The sequence below is a fragment of the Carlito syrichta genome, unplaced genomic scaffold (genome assembly GCF_000164805.1).
Source record: "Carlito syrichta isolate Samal-C Ts95f unplaced genomic scaffold, Tarsius_syrichta-2.0.1 Scaffold303542, whole genome shotgun sequence".
NCBI classification, from domain to species: Eukaryota; Metazoa; Chordata; class Mammalia; order Primates; family Tarsiidae; genus Carlito; species Carlito syrichta.
In genome coordinates, this window is record NW_007247638.1 from 92843 (window position 1) to 109806 (window position 16964).

Here is a 16964-nt window from a genome sequence, read left to right on the forward strand (position 1 = left end):
GCTTATGCCTCTCTCTTATAAGGACACTGTAACTGGATGGTTAACCCAGATAACCCAAGATAATTTCTCCATGTAGAGTTCCTAACTTAACCACTTCATTTTCTTATAAAATATGCCCTTTTCCTTATAAGAGCACATTTACAGGTTCCAGAGATTAGGACCTGATATCTTTGAGTGGTCATTATTCAGTCTATTACAAATGTAAAAATGAGCCAGGCTCGGTGGCTCAGACTGTAATCCCGCGCTTTGGGAGGCTGAGGCGAGTGGATTGCCTGAACCCGCGGGTTCAAGACCCGCTTGGGCAACTTGGCGAGACCTCATCTCTACAATAAATCAAAAAAATTAGCCGGGCGTGGTAGCGTCCGCCTGTAGTTCTGGCTATTTGGAAGGCTGAGGCGGAAGGATCACTGGAGCCCAGCAGGTTGAGGTTGCAGTGGCCGGGAGCGGCCACTGCATTCCAGTCTGGGTGACAGAGTGAGACTCCAACTCAAAAAAAAAACAAACAAAACAAATGTAAAAATGAATACTCAATTCTTCTCCATTAAATTGCCTCTGCATTTGTGTCGAAAATCAATTGACCATAGTGTCTATATATCTGAATCTATATCTGAACTCTATTCTGTTCTATGGATCTATTTGTCTATCTTGGTGCCAATACTACATTGTCTTGATTACTGTAACTTTATTAGCCATATATATGTCCTTTTCTATGAATTGGCTATTCATATATTTTGCCTGCCTTTCTACTATATGATTTGTTTGCATTTTTATTATTGATATGTTGTATGTACAGGCCTGATAAGCTCTTGTACATTCTTGTCCTCTTAGGACATTTTCTCTACTACGCCAAGAAGTCCAGTCTAATCTGTTGGAGGTTGAGAGGCCACATACAGCAGACAGCCAACTTACTGAATCATGAAAAAAAAAATAAACAGCCTTGTTTCAAACCACCAAGTTTTGGAGTAGTTTGCTATGTAGCAAATGGATAATGTGGAACCTTATTATCTCTCTTTGTCTATGTCTGTGACACAGTAAATAAATAAAAATTAAATCAAGCTATATTTAAGCTGAAAAAACTGTCTCTTAGTAAACTTTAAGAATATTAGCCGGGCTCGGTGGCTCAGCCTGTAATCCTGCGCCTTTGGGAGGCTGAGGTGAGTGGATTGCCTGAGCCCGCCGGTTCGAGACCCGCCTGGGCAGCAAGACCTCATCTCTACAATAAATCAAAAAATCAGCCGGGCATGTTAGCGCATGCCTGTAATTCCGGCTACTTGGAAGGCTGATGCGGAAGGATCGCCGGAGCCCAGCAGGTTGAGGCTGCGGTGGCCGGGAGCGGCACTGCACTCCAGTCTGGGCGACAGAGTGAGACTCCAACTCAAAAAAAAAAAAAAAAAAAAAAAAAAAAAGAATATTAGACCTGCTGTCCTCTTGCACTTCCCCCTATGTAGACTTAGTTGTTCAGTCCAAATAAGTATTTACAATACTCAAAATTTTAACCCTTATCCTAAACATTTATAGGTGCTTATGGTAGCAACTAACCAACAAACAAAGAGTACATGATAAATACTTTTATTTTTAACCACTGAATTATACATCTTTCATATAAAAGATGAGATTCTAGCCTCTGTTTTTAAAAAATAAGTATGCTTGCTAACACTATGTTTACATTTTTTACAGAAGTCAGTGTTCTCTAAATCTGTGGTTCATTCCATAAAGAATCATAACCTCTTGAATACATTTCCAATGTTCATTAAAAAATAAAAAAATCATACAGATATTTTTATTTAACACATTAAAACTTAACAGATTAGAGTATAACCGCCAGGCCTCCAGGTACCATTGAATACTTTTCCAGTGCAGAGAAGTCAAATGTTAGAATAATTAATCCTCTGAATTTACTTTTATTAAAAAGAGGTTTTTGGTAGTGAGAACAAATAATCTCTCATTTGTTGCCTGAAAGCCTAGAATAGGATCGTTGGTTTCTAGGCTTGCTACTTGCTGCTTAGCAACCTGTCCTACTTGCCTGCCTTCCTTTCTGTTGTAAAGTACAGTGGGCACGGGAGCAGGCTGACGATAGATGAATACTCGACGAAGGCACTCACAAAGGGCTGCATAGGAGTAATTTGGAGCACAGGCAAAAAATTTTTTGTCTCTCTTTGATGCTTGAACGTAGCCTGCCAAGAATATAAGACAAAGAAAAAAATCATATATTAAACAGAAAGGGGAAACAGTAATGTAACATTTAATATTTTACAATTTTAATTATGAATTGAAATGCCCAAGTAAAATATATACTATGAATACTCAATAATGGTTGAATTCTGAACCATTACTGACTAGCAACAATCAACTTCTCCCAACTGGTATAAAAATACAACTTCAATTCCTAAGGAACAAAACAGATATGGCTTCATCTCTTAAAAAATGCGTAACACAGTTTCATTTAATTTCCATGAATAATTCAAATACCAAAATTCTAAAATCTCAAACAATAAGTACATGCCAAAATATCTTTAAATGCCAATTTAATATCTAGGTTCATGAATCACAAATATATCATCAAAGAATCATTTTTTTATCTTCTCAAATGGGAAAATGTTTATAGGACACCATCATAACGTTATTTCAGGAGTCTGCTCATAATGCATCTCTGAAGGTACTAATATTTACTATGCAGTCTCTTATTATCTCTCTAATATTACATTTTTACATACAAATACCAACACTGTAGCAGGATTCTGTTGTCCTTCAGCCTCCAGAAGTACAATGTTGAGAGCACTACAATCCCCCCCAAAAATTCAAGTTTCTAATTTTAAAAACTTAATTAGAATATTCCTTCAAAAAAGTCTTAATTTTTTTAAGGATAAACTGAAAAAATTCTTAATCTTATCCTAATTCATATACATGTTTTAAAAAAATTCTTATAGATCAAAAGGACATTTATGTTCTGACATATAAATCATGATGTTCAGATTGTTCAGGTTGGTTGGTGAATGCTGTAACATGTGTGATAAGAAATATAATACTAGCTAAAATTGATATCTCATCAAACAATGAACAAGCAAAGGAAACCTTGACAGACCAGGCAGACCAGTACTGGTTTTTTACTAATATTAATCAGGGCTTGAAGAGGGAAAAGTAAAGAGGATTTAGATACCTATTTAAATAGTTTAAAGTAGTTATCCAGGCTAAACTTGGCAGAATTAGTAGTGTACATAATGTTTCAAGCGTATATATCTAATGTAACGTTGACTTAGCTTAGAGAGCATAGTAGGGGATATGGGGATACAAATGAAGGATCTAAGTATGCTAAACAGTATGAAAGAGATTTCTTTTTACTAAAGAAAGAGGATAGAGAGTTCAAAAATAAGAATTATAGTAGGGAGTCTAGAAATTATGTGGTTAAATTAGTCAATCAAACTTCGTACTATAGGTCATAAAAATCCATATGAAGCCTGAAATAATCAATTTAGCAGCCTACATTATGAACTATAAGAGATAATTGACAAATTTCTACATTTACCACTGTGCAGATATAGACTTCAAAATATATAATTTTACTTCCTGCTTTCAGCTTAAAATAACTTTTCAATAAAGCAATAACTGTGGCTAATTCACATAAAATATTTCTCCCATACAACACTAACGTATTTTGACATAAAAATCAATGATTGCATAAGTCTACAGTTAAGTAGTTTAAACATTGTCAAGTGCTAGTTTTAAAACTCATACTTTCTCCTTAATTCTACCCGATAAATTTAATTTTGGCTTATCTCTACTTTCCATAAGTGTTTTAATCATAATGGCTCTTTTGTACTCAAGTTCCATGAGAGATGTCACCTAATGTGAATCTATGATGTATTTGAAGATTACCCTGGAGAAACCTAAATATAAGTACCATGTAGGGGTACTGTCAAGCCCTTTGTTCACATTCTTATATAGCTTACAGAATTAGACTAAGCTAATGACTGATTAGGATGATCAAGTGGTGAGATAACTACTTTCATTTCTGTTCTGTGTTGATCTTCTATATGAGTATAAAAACACATTAGTCCAAATGTTCCAATAATACTAACATTCATCAACTATAGCAACCAAATTATAGCATGAATCAATCTAAATGTAATTAGGACAGCTCAAATTAAAAATAAAGAAACGAACTTAAAAAAAAGTACCTAAAGCATTGAAAGTTGCGATGTGCTCCCACATATCATCTTGCTTGCTGGAGTGTGGCTGCCAGATCAGGGCGTCAACATCATGGCGTAAGCAGAAGCAGGGCATTTCTTTAGGGTCCACTGTGACAGAGAAAAGGTACTGGTTGCTTCCAAGATTCACCTAAAAAGCGATTTTAAAAATTTACTCAACAACAAATGAATGATAACAATAATAATAATGGCAAAAACTGATACACAGCACTAATTATCAACAACTGTTCTAAACTTTTTATATAACTAATCTGACTGACTCCTTATAATATCCCTGGAAGAAATGTATGATTGTTATGTTCATTTTATGGATGAAGAAAGTGATGCACAAGGCACTGAAGTAATTTGTTCATGATTACCCTGATAGTAAGTCATGGAGCTGAAATTTGGACCTAAAGTCTACATTCTTAACCGCCCTTCAACACTACCTCTCAACTGTTATTAGTTTAAAACATGACATAAAGCATCAGCTTCATAAGAAGACTATTTTAATCCTATACAGTATATCATGAAGCTTACTAATGCTAACATATAGTAATTACAGGAACAATGACAGCTACTAGAATTTATAAGCACATTCTACATGCCAAGCATGTTATAAATATTAATCTTCTCAATTACCCACGAGGCTATTACTATCTTCATTTAAAACATAAAAGAACAGATTTGGGGAGCTTGAGTAACTTGTCTTAGACAACATATAAATATCATAATGCTGGAATTCACACTTAGATGTGGTTACAAATAATTTATTCCAGTGTATCACTTAGTTGCGGTACCAATGTCTATAATATTTATTATGTCAATATAATAATTGTTATTGCACTATTGACACCTAAAGAGATTCGTTTTAATACAAAATCATCAAATTGAGACTCATTGAATACCATCTACAGAAATATTTTTTACTAGAGATAGGTAGCCCCTTTCTGTCTTAAAAAAGGAACATTCCCCCCGTCCCCCGCCCCCCTCCATGGATATGACTCTCTAGGAATGAGCCTTTTTAGCAAAATGAGATTTAACTACTCTAACAAAATGCTTCTTCTGAGAAGCTTTCTTCTGAAAATCTTCAAAAGGAACAGAAAATGTGAAATAAAATGGGTAATCTGTTGGGGGTTTCTAAAAGTTGTTAAGCCCTGAGAAAATTTGACATAAATAAATTAAAAAATAGCCAAACAGATGAAATAGCAGCAAGAATCACATCAAATATAGAAAATATAAAATATACTCAGTACGTGATAAATGCTGAGTTGATTCTAGGAGCTTCAAGCAGAAGGAAGAAGAACAAATGTTACGCTAAAATCAGAAGTGGAGACCTGATCTGCACTCAATAGGGAAGCTGTGATGGGGCTCTCCAGCAAGAGGAGCTACTGGAACAGCTGTGCCAACACAGGCTACTGGTCACAGTAGAGTCCAGGGACAGAGCAACCCAATTCTGTTCCCTCACCAATGCCTGGGGAACAGGGCTTTTGAGTAGGGTCCGTGCTTGTTCTTTACAAAAGATGGGCAACAGGGTAGCACAAAGAGATCACAGACTATTTCTTCTCTCCCCTTGCCCCTAATAGTCATGGCTAGGTGAAGTTTGTTTTCAAAATCTCCACTAGCTAACTAGTTACCCTTTTATAATAGGTTTGACGGACCCAACACTACTTCAGCTCTATTCCCTGTACCACTACTTGATATTCTCACATGTTACCAAGAACTTTCATAAAAGAAAAAATAAAGAAAAATAAAACACAAATTGAAGTATTTTCATAAAAATGCATTTACTTTCATGAACCAATTGCCTTAGGAATGTATTATTATGAGTATTAGTAATGTAACTGACTGAGCTCTGGTCCTTCCATAATTGAACAGGCAGCAGTAAGAAAAGAACAGATGAACCTGAACCACCAAGTGAAAGTTAGCCACCAAGGGAGATCATGAAAATGAGAACAAAAGTGCCACATTATGAGCCCTTTCCTCTGATTGAAACGTCCCTTCTCTTCTGCTCCCACTTACCTTATATATCCCTCTATTACAGGAATTAGGCCAAAGTACTACTAATTACAAAAGCACCAATCTAACATCCTTTGTCTCCGCCATACCTTTGACATGCATTCTGCCTGAACTCCTTTTGTCCCTTTTTACCTGACAAATTCCTATTATCCTTTAAGGCCCTATTCAACCATCAGTGGCTCCCAGAATTCTATTCTCATGGTATTCGGGTTGTTTAAACTGAGGACCCCCAGCACCATGTATGTTATTCCTCTCAAATTATTTATCATATTAGATTGCTAATATTTATGTAAACTACCTATGGTAGGGGGAATGTTCCTTCAAAGATGTCCACATCTTAATCCCCTGGAATCTGTGAATAAGTTACCTTACATGGCAAAAGGAACTTTGTAGATGTGGTTAAGTTTAAGATCCTGAGGTACAGAGATTACTCTGGATTATCTGGGTGGGTCCAATGTATAAACAAGGGTTCTTTTAAGAAGACAGGAATAAGGGTCCCATACACAGAAGGTGATGTGACAGTAAAAGCAGAGGGACAGAAAGACTCTGGAAGATGCTACACCGTTGGCTTTCAGGATGCAGTCATGAGCCAAATAATGTAAACAGTCTATAGAAAAGGCAAGGAGGTAAATTCTCCCCTAGAGCCTCCAGAAAATATGCAGTCCTGACAGTCAATTGAAGACTTCTGATGTTGAGAATTTTAAGAGACTAGATTTGTGTTGTTTTCAGCCACTAAAATTGTAGCAATTTATTACAGCAACAATAGCAATTTAATATATCACTCATCTCACAAAACTAAATATCTGGAAAAGTCTGTCTTCTCTGTATTCTAGAGAAACATTTGAATGAATGTTATGCAGAAAATGAATATTTAAAGAATATTTTCACCTATCTTTAGATGTGGGAACATTTAATCTATTTTAGCTAGAATAATTAGCTGAGGGTTTATAAGGCAAAATCTCATGATTACGTTCTTAAAGAAACCCACTGCAGAGTGATGAGGGTCAGAAATTTTGGGATTTAACCAAGTACTATGGTTATCGGTGCCTTTTAGTTTTCACTCCCCAAATCTTATTTTCTCAATGATCTTTTGCCAAGGCTTTCCAATGTTAACAAAAACAAAAATCCAAACTGCCCTAAATGGCATTTTGAAAGCTTCTTATTGATCCCAAGATATCTTTCCAAAATTGGCTTCTATTACTTTCCTTAAAACATATTTACCAAAACTGTACCACAATTTATAAAACTGTCTCCCCTACTTTCCCATTCCTTTGTTCATGTTTTTCTACTTGTTGCATATCCTGTCCATTATATACTCCATGCCATGTGCAGGTGGAATCTCCTCTTCCAATAAGCTTTCTCCAATGTTCATAAAATACGCTATCATAACAACTTATTTACATCTTTCCTATAAAATTTATCTACTTATTTCACTAATATGCTCTTTGAGAATGAAAACTATGACCTTGGCTAGAATTCTTAACTCATTTTTTTTTTAATTCTCCCATAGATATGGTAGTAACAACAGTACTTATTTAATAATTTCTATGACAAGTAAAACAATCTATTTCAAGAACTCACACAGTGCATGACACTTAGAAAGACCTTAGTAATTGTTAATGTTCGTTATTACCATTCTGGGATTCTTCTAACATTTTATTACTGCATTCTAAGTTAAAAAAATTAGATGAGCCGGGCTCGGTGGCTCAGTCTGTAATCCCCTGCCTTTGGGAGGCTGAGGTGAGTGAATTGCCTGAGCCCGTGGATTCGAGACTCGCCTGGGCAGGCAAGACCTCATCTCTACAATAAATCAAAAAATTAGCTGGGCGTGGTAGCACACGCCTATAGTTCCAGCTACTTGGAAGGCTGAGGCGGAAGGATCGCCGAGCCCAGCAGGTGGAGGCTGCGGTGGACGGGAGCGGCCACTGCACTCCAGTCTGGGTGACAGAGTGAGACTCCAACTCAAAAAAAAAAAAAAAATTAGATGAGTAACATTAGTGGGGAATACATAGCAGCTTTTCAATAATCTTCTTGTAACTCACTTATATAATTTTATGCCTAGGAAACGTGTGAATAGCTATAAAAACAATAATAACATATTTCTTGTCCTAATCCCAGCATAATTTAGAGACAGACTTCCATAAGTGTTTCAAAAATAAAAATGCAAATTTTTTTTTCCATTTCTTTTGTTTATTGTCCATCATCTCTCTCCTCCTGGTTACAGGTTAAATGAAAGGGCAAGGGCCAGGCTTGGTGGCTCAACCTGCAATCCCAGCACCTTGGGAAGCCGAGGCGAGAGGATTGCCTGAGCCCATGGGTTCGAGACCCACCCGGGCAACTTGGCGAGACCTCATCTCTACAACAAATCAAAAAAATCAGCCGGGCATGGCAGCACATGCCTGCAGCTCTGGCCACTTGGAAGGCCGAGGCGGAAGAATCGCTGCAGCCCAGCAGGTTGAGGTTGTGGTGGCTGGAGCGTGCAAAAATGCAGAATTCATTGTTTGTCATTTTATTGCAACATAATGTTTCAGTAAATAGTCTGTGAATTTGCCTTTAAAAGTGAACAAAGCTATGCTTTAACTAAGATTTTGATATATATTTTTATCCACCCATCTGCATTCTGATGGGTGTTTTAAATATATTAAACACATATAATAATTTACTATGAGATGCAATACTCTTATTAAAAAATGGGGTATATAAAGACTGTTGAATTCTTTTCTTCTTTCTATATGTAGTAAGAGACTATGTGATATTTATTCCACTTAATAAATAAATCCTAGCCTCTCTGGTCTTCATTTTAAAACTGTATATCCCATATGGCTAAATAAAAACAAAAACTTGTTAGTTATTGGTCAGCTGCCAAGCTTACACTTCCTTTAAAGATTCCAAGATAAAAGTGTATAAATAAAATTAATATAAGCATTGCTTTTAAGATAACACCTAAAAGGTACATGGTTTCATTTTTTCGTGGTTCTGGAATCTCTTAATAACTATTTATGCTTTTCACTGCTATTTCTTGCCTTACTGAGCTAGCTGGGACCTCCAACATGATGGTAAATAGGAGCAGTGAGAGCAGACATCTTGATTTGTTTCCACATCTACTAGGAAGCATTCATTCATCCTTCTGCCATGAAGTTCCAGGGTTTTCAAGGAGGCGGTCACCTTCAATTCCTAAATGCTGAGCATTTTTTATCATACATGAATGCTAAATTTTGCCAAATTCTTTTTCTGTACCTACTAGGATAATCAAATTTTTCTTCTTCTTTGGTTTGTTGATATAGTGAATTACAATGACATTTGAGTGTTAATTCAGCCATATGTTCCCAAGATAAACTCTACTTGGTCATAATGTAATTATTATTTTACTTCTTGCTGGGTTTCATTTACTCATATCTTAAAGATTTGTGGGTCTATATTTATAAAGGATATTGTTTTCGTTTTCCTTTTTTTTCCCTGTTTTATGTTCATGTAATATCTTTGGTATCAGGGTAATATTGGGTTCATAAATTAAATCTGAACGTGTTCCTTTCTCTTTCATTTTCTAGAAGTTTGTACAGAATTGGAATTGTTTCTTCATTGGTAGACTACACCAGTGAAGCCAACTGGGCCTGAAGATTTCTATGTTGGAAAATTTTAAATAACAAATTCAATCTTTTTAACATTTATAGAACTATTAAGGTAATCTTGTTTCTTTAAGTGAACTTAGTAATTTTACACATCAATAAATTTGTTCATGTAACTTGTCAAATACATAGAAATATATATTTGTTTATAATATTGCTATATTTGTTTATAATATTGTTTATAATATTGCTATATTTGTTTATAATAATGTTATAATATTGTTGCTTAAAATATTGTTTGTAATATTTCCTCAATTACACTTTAAGATCTGTACTGACATCCCAAGTTTTATTCCTGACTCTGGTACCTCGTGTCTACTTTTCCTTGGTTAGTCTGGTTAGAGACTTTCAATCTTTACCTTTTTAGAGGACCAGCATTTGGTTTCAAAGTTTTCTCTATTATTTCCAGTTTTCAATTTTACTGGTTCTCATTCCTTATAGTTTCCTTCAATTTGCTTTAGATTTAGTTTGCTCTTCCCCCCCTCCTAGTTTCTTAAGGTGAAAACTTAAACCATAAACATGAGAACTTTTTCTTTTCTAGCATAACGTGCAACGCTATAAATTTCCTTCAATAAACTGAAGCATTGCTTTAACTGCATCCCACATGTGTTCCACTGACATTCAACACATTTTTTTTAACTTTCCTTATGATTCCACTATGACCCATGAGTTACTAAAAAATATGTTGTTTAATTTCCAAATATGTGTGGTTTTTCCAAATTTTTGTCATCGATTTCTAATTTAATTCTGTTATGGTCAGAGAACATTGTTTATCTCTATTCTCTTAAACTTGCTGAAATTTGTTTTATGGCCCAGAATACGATCTATTTTGGTCAATGTTCCATATCTCTTCTCTTCTGGGATTCTGATTCGATGTATGTTAGATCATTTGTTAGACCATCTTGGATGCTGTTGTTTGTTTGTTTGCTTTTAATTCCTTCTCCACTTTGGTTTCATTTCTGGTAATTTTTACTAACCTATCATTAAGATCACTACTGTTTTCCATAGGTGTATTGAGTATACTGATGAGTTTCTAAAGACATTCTTCTTCTCTTGTTGCTATTTTTATTCTAGCATTTTCTTTTGATGCTTTTACAATTTCTATCTCTCTGCGTTTACTTGATGTATGTTATCTATCTTTTCTACTAAAGCCTTTAACAAGGGATTGGCAGTAATGGAAAACTGCGGGTGGAGGGGTGGGATTGGCAATTGAGGGAAACTGCTAGGGGAGGGAGGGACACACCTCATCAACAAGGGTACCTGCATAATCAACGTTTGTATACCTAACTCTGAATTGTACCCCACATCTTTAAAAAAAAAATAAATAAAAAGAAAAAAAATCCTTTAACATATTAACCACAGCTATTTTAAAGTGCCTGACAGTTCCAAGATGTGGGTCATCTCTGAGTCTAGTTATATTGTTTCCCTTGTTTCTTGAAAGTGGGACATTTTTACTTTTTTCTTTTTCACGTGATTTATAATTTTTGATTGAATATTGAATAAAATATATTCAATAAAACGTTCGAAAATGAGGTAAGTAGTATCTATGCCTGGGAATAGACATGCTTCTACTAGGCCATTAGTGCGGGAGGTTGTTACAGTGGGAGTTTGGGACAGGCTGATCTGAGTATGAGTTTTGTTGTTTTGCTGTTACTATGGTTATCCTTGGTACATGACTAACTTCAAACTTCTTTAGTGTCACTTTGTGCTCTGGTTGAAATGGAGTTGCTAAAGTATTTTCCTCAATGGTATTGTTCTACTCTGAGCCTTAGGCCTTTATCCTGCATCTGCATTTTAGAGAGAGTCTCTATGCTCTTACTCCTTTTCTGGTGGGAAACTGCTGTTACCTGTTACTTGGGGCTTCTTAACCCGACAGTAGCAGGGAGGTGGGTTGGGGAGTGAAGGCAGAGCATTCTCTACTGACTGGTCAACACAACTCCCTGTGTCCTCAGTTTCAAGGTTTGGGGTTTTTCAGTAATACTGCTCTTCTCCAGTAGTAGATTTCTAATAACCTGGATAATTTTCTGTCCTTCCCTGAGACACAGAGATGGTGTTTTGTTTTGTTGTTTTTTTCTTCATCTTTTCCTCCAAACTGCAATAGTTTTTCTGAGCCCTAGGGGTGCCAATATTTGATGCTTTTCCCTCAGCAACTTTGGCTGTTATTACTTAAGGAAAATAGTCATAGCAAGACTTCACACTTTTTCCACAGCAGAGGATGCTCTCCCCTCCAACTCTGCACCATCAAGGTAGCTTTTCTTTAGTGTCCTGCCCTGCTCCCAGTCATTCTTGTTGTTAGCACCTGGTCGAGGACCATAAAGAAGATACTGCAAATGTATGCAACTCCCCTTTTGTCTGTAAATTCCAAGGAATACTTTCTTGTAAACGTATACTAGGTCTTCAGCAATTTTTTAGTCAAATCCTTTGTATCCAGTTACATGGCAGTCCTATCTCCCTCTAGTGCTCTGGTGAACTAGTGATCCTATCTCATCTCTTGGGCACTTACATTTCCTTAGATTTCAAACTACTGGCTGCCCTATGATCTCAGCTCTCTGAGTTTTTAAAACACTATGATTCTGTATATAACTCAGTCTTTTCTTGCTATGTACAATGGGAGGGACAACCTTTCCAACTTGATATATTCTAGACAAAGCTGGAATTCTGCTAATCACTATTTATAAACTTGTATAAAAAGCCTAGGACTTCAACTTACAATTCACAAACTGGTGATAGTTCAGTGTTTGCAAGAGGTTCCCTACACACAAGTAGGCAACTTGTATGCTGTAAAACTTGTATGCTGTCCTGGCTTCTGCTAATAGAATCAAGGGTAGGCGACTAATCTAAAGGTAACCATCTTTAATCCACTGATTTATGAAATGGTCAGATTGAAGGGTTTTCTTGAACAAGTGCTTTCTATACTGGATGGTTGCCAGCCAAAATAACAAAGTTTTCTTCTTTGGAAAATCTAAATACCAAAATAGACAATTAAAGCTAAGAGAGGCAGGAGACACAGGAGAAAAAGCCAAAGAGAATGTAGTAAGCAGAAACCATAATAAGATGCAGTACTGAGGGAGTGATCAATAGATAAAGCAAATACAGAAGATGACAATGTGATCATAATGGCCAGTACTCAGAGAACAAGAAATACTAGATTCTCAAGAGACAAGTAGATTACCTGGCCATCAAAACTATGTGCTATTTTCTGAACAGTGTTTCACTTCTCCTTTAGGCCTGACTTGCAGATGCATTTGTCTTCAGAATGACCTTTAGATCTGAGATCTGAAAAGACTGCTTCTATTGTTCCTTCTGGTCCCTACATATACTCATATCTATCACTTGAGATAACCAAAGGTTTTCTCTGTTCTCTGAAACCTCTAAAAGTTTAGATAGCAGGATTTTGTCTTTAAGATTGCAAAGTAGGCTGGGCACCATGGTTCATGCCTGTAATCCCAGTACTTTGGGAGGTTGAGGAGGAGAATTGCCTGAGCCCAGGAGTTCAAGGTCAGCCTGGGCAACATAGTGAGACCTTGTCTCTACAAAAAAATTTAAAAAGTAGCCAGGTGTGGTGGTATGCACCTGTAGTTCCAGTAATTTGGGAGGCTGAAGTGGAAGAATTACCTGAGCCCAGGAGGTCGAGGCTGTGGTGAGCTGTGATTGTGCCACTGCAGTCCAGCCTCTGACTCAAAAAAAAAAAAAAAAGATTGCAAAGTAAAGTAATGAAAGTAACTAGTTTTGCTAAGTGAATGAAAATGGCATATGATAACTAAAAAATACAATTAAAGTATACTTTTTGTATGATCCTATACAAACAAAAACTATCAATATTAGAAAGAAAAGAAAATGTATGAAGAACAAAAAAGACAATGTATCATAATCTGAAGTGGACAAAACAGAGAAAATGAAACACTGTTTATTATCTAGCATGAGAAATTATCTAGAAGAATCAAAATGTTCCTGAGTCAAGATCAGGTGCCACAAATCCCATTTCTCACTGGAGAATTAATTATTCTGATTGTGAACAAAAATTCCATTAAGTTTACTATGTGGTAGCCAGGAGCAAATTGGGACAGCAAATAAGAACGAAAAGGATGGCTGCTTTGGGCAGATTCACTATCAAAGGTAAGTAGAAGCAGCTAACAGCTTAGCAGCAGCAGAAACAAAAATAATGTAAAACCAGAAAAGATATATTTTAAAAATGAAGTAGGCAAAGAGAGTCCCACTTACTTCAAATGCCTCTAAGGTATTACTATAGAATTATACAGCATGGTAATTAATGTTCACCTTGACGATTCAACCATCAATGAAATGTTACTTTCTCTTTAGAATGTTGGGCAAATAATACATTTTATTAAGATTCCAAGTGGGGGGAAGAGACTTGACATATGGTTTTGGCATTTAAATAAGTAAAATTAATATATCTAGACAATGTGCTCATTTGGAAAACTCATTCTTTGTTAATGCTAAGTAAATATCTCATTGCTTAAAAAAGAAAAAAAAAAAAAAACTCTTAAATCCACAAACCCTTTGGCCAATGAAATATAATTCCACAATTTTCTTATGTTTATTATTAAAAAGATTGTATTTACCTTTGAAGTACCAGTAAAGACTGCAATTGGAGTAAAATATTCTCCACAGACAATCTGAAACATGCATTTTAGGTAGTCATCTGATTGGTCTTTTTATTCTCTTTGTAGAAAACTTAGCAATTAAAGACTTCTGAAGATTAAGTGTCAAAGTGAAGACACTTAAACAACTTTTAATCACTTCTACTATCAAATTAAACTGAAAAATAAGATTTAAAAAGTTATCTATTCAGAAATAAAGTACTTATTGGAATGCCAGATTGAAACTTGAATTCCAAGTTCATATTCTTGTATACAGAGTAAGTTGTTAAAATTATTTACTGTGTTACTATGCAAGAATTATTGAGCTGATCTGATTTTAATTCCTTAATCTTCACTCCTGAAAATTAAGATTATGATCCCATTTTTTTAGAAGAGGAAACTCAAACTTCAGAGGCTAAGAGATTTAAATCAAGAAGCTAACAAACAGTAGCTGGAATTTAACTCAGATGTGCTTCCAAACCCACGTTCTTCATCACCACCTGCTTGCTCTCCCAAAGCCCATTAAATAGAAACTATTATGCAACCACCAAGGTGTCTTAGGCACTATTTCAGATATGGTAACCCACATACCATAAAATATGCCCATATTCTAGGTTTGTCAGGAGTTATATAGCTAAATTGTTCATGGATTGTGTTTACAAACAATGAAAAAGAAGCCTTATAAAATCCTGAGTGATCTGGCATCATGGCTCATGCCTATAAATCTAGCACATTTGGAGGTTGAGGTGGGAGGATTGCTTGAGGCCAGGAGTTTGCGACTAGCCTGGACAACACAGTGAGACCCCATTTTTACCAAAACAACAACAAAACAAACCCAAACAAACTCTAGTTGCATTTTTTTTTGTCTGACTATCCATTAAATTATCTATATAATTAAATACTCTTTACCTTGACTAGAGATTGAAATATAGGAAGATGTCAGGTCTTAACTAAATGATATAAAATGCAATTGGTAAAAATGCACTTACAGTTTTACTTTCAAAAAGCAATAAAAATAACTATTAACTTACAAATATAAGAAAACAATAGTATTTTTTCAGTTTTTGAAAATTATCAAATTAGATATTTGATAATTAATATCAAATTTCACTGACTATTCTAGTGGAGGATTTAAATGTATCAGATAAAATATGTAAATATATCTGAAAATAGAAAGAGCTATGAGAAAAAAGAGAAGCAGGCGAGAAGACAGATAATGTGGCTGTGACTTACATATGTTAAGAGGGGACGAAAGGTAACGGGAACAGAGGTAAATATAGTAAGGGAATAAGAGGAGTAAAGAAAACAGTGAGAAAAGACACAACACTTCTGCTAGAGAATGACAAATGCAAAGGTCCTAATGGTGAGGCATGTCTAGGTTGTCTGAAGAACAGCACCAAGACCAGTAAGGCTAAAAAAAAGTGAAGTAAGAAAAACATGGTAGAAAATGAGAGGACAATGAAGACCGGACAGCAGTGGTTTTTAAACTATGGATTTCAACACTGGTAGCAAAATCAAGTTCGTAGATCAATAACAGAATTTTCTATTTCATTTCATTAAAAATAACATAGAATCAAGAATATTGGAGTATATCTCATATAACAAGGATAGTACTGTTTTGTGAACCTTTTGCATCAGATGTGTGTGCATTGAGTCTCAATTTAGCCTTTTGTACTTGGAGACATTTCATGGATCACCTACCAGGAACTCGACTACACTTTCTTACTAAATAGTGAAAACGAATCACTTCATATTAAATAGTATGCATTGGAATCAATTGTTTTATTGCAATTATACTTGGCTTATAATGGGATTTTGGACATTGAGGCAATTATGACCAAAAAATCAAAATTTTATATCTTATATTTTTCTAACGTGTGGTAATGTGTGAAACAGTCATCAACGTGCATTGCAGGTTCATTAATACATGTGCAATAGAAGTTTGCCTGACATCTTCCACCTGGGGTTTTTCTATTCAAGCAGGCAATGCAGTCTCATTTTCTTCCTCCCACATTAATAATATGTAAGCTACTGTCCAGGCTGTGCACCACTGTGAGGCCACTTCACACCTTCTCTTTCTATGCAATGCCAGCTGATTTTAAAATATGTATCTCAGTATATACTCTACCTCTTTATTTGCTTTTTCATGAAATTAGAATGAAAAGCTTCAAGGAAACATACATTTTTTTAAAAAATTGCGCTTACATAAGTTTGTCCTGTATAATCTCTAGCAATCTCTTTACGTCGCGAGAAGGAACATCCAAGTTCTTTGCTAAATTTACAATGTCCCCTCATCATAGTGCAAAGGATTAGAATATATCACACATGAGTCACAGAAAGTTTGAAGAGTGTTTTTAGATCATGGTAAGAACACTGAAAATTATTCTAAATGTGATCCACAGTAAGCCACCATGGGGAGAATAGGAATAGGGAAATGACAATATCTACTAAACCCTTTAAAAAGATGACTTTAATCTTCACACAAAGTACTTACTAATTCTAATGGAAAGATGGTAACTTCAGAGTAGAGAAAT

The 16964-nt window shown here is 35.4% G+C and overlaps 1 protein-coding gene across 2 annotated transcripts in view; it reads right to left on the reverse strand.

Moving 5' to 3' along the window:
- Nucleotides 1-1550: 1550 nt before the first annotated feature.
- The window catches only part of NUDCD1 (NudC domain containing 1), a 79710-nt gene continuing 64296 nt past the window's right edge, over nt 1551-16964 (reverse strand). For both annotated transcript variants that reach the window (XM_008058633.1, XM_021712635.1), the window contains exons 9-10: nt 4176-4335; nt 1551-2174 (exon numbers count right to left, since the gene is read on the reverse strand). In XM_008058633.1, the coding sequence (XP_008056824.1) occupies nt 1882-2174; nt 4176-4335 (453 nt within the window). In that variant the 3' untranslated portion in view covers nt 1551-1881. The remainder of the gene's footprint in view (nt 2175-4175; nt 4336-16964) is intronic.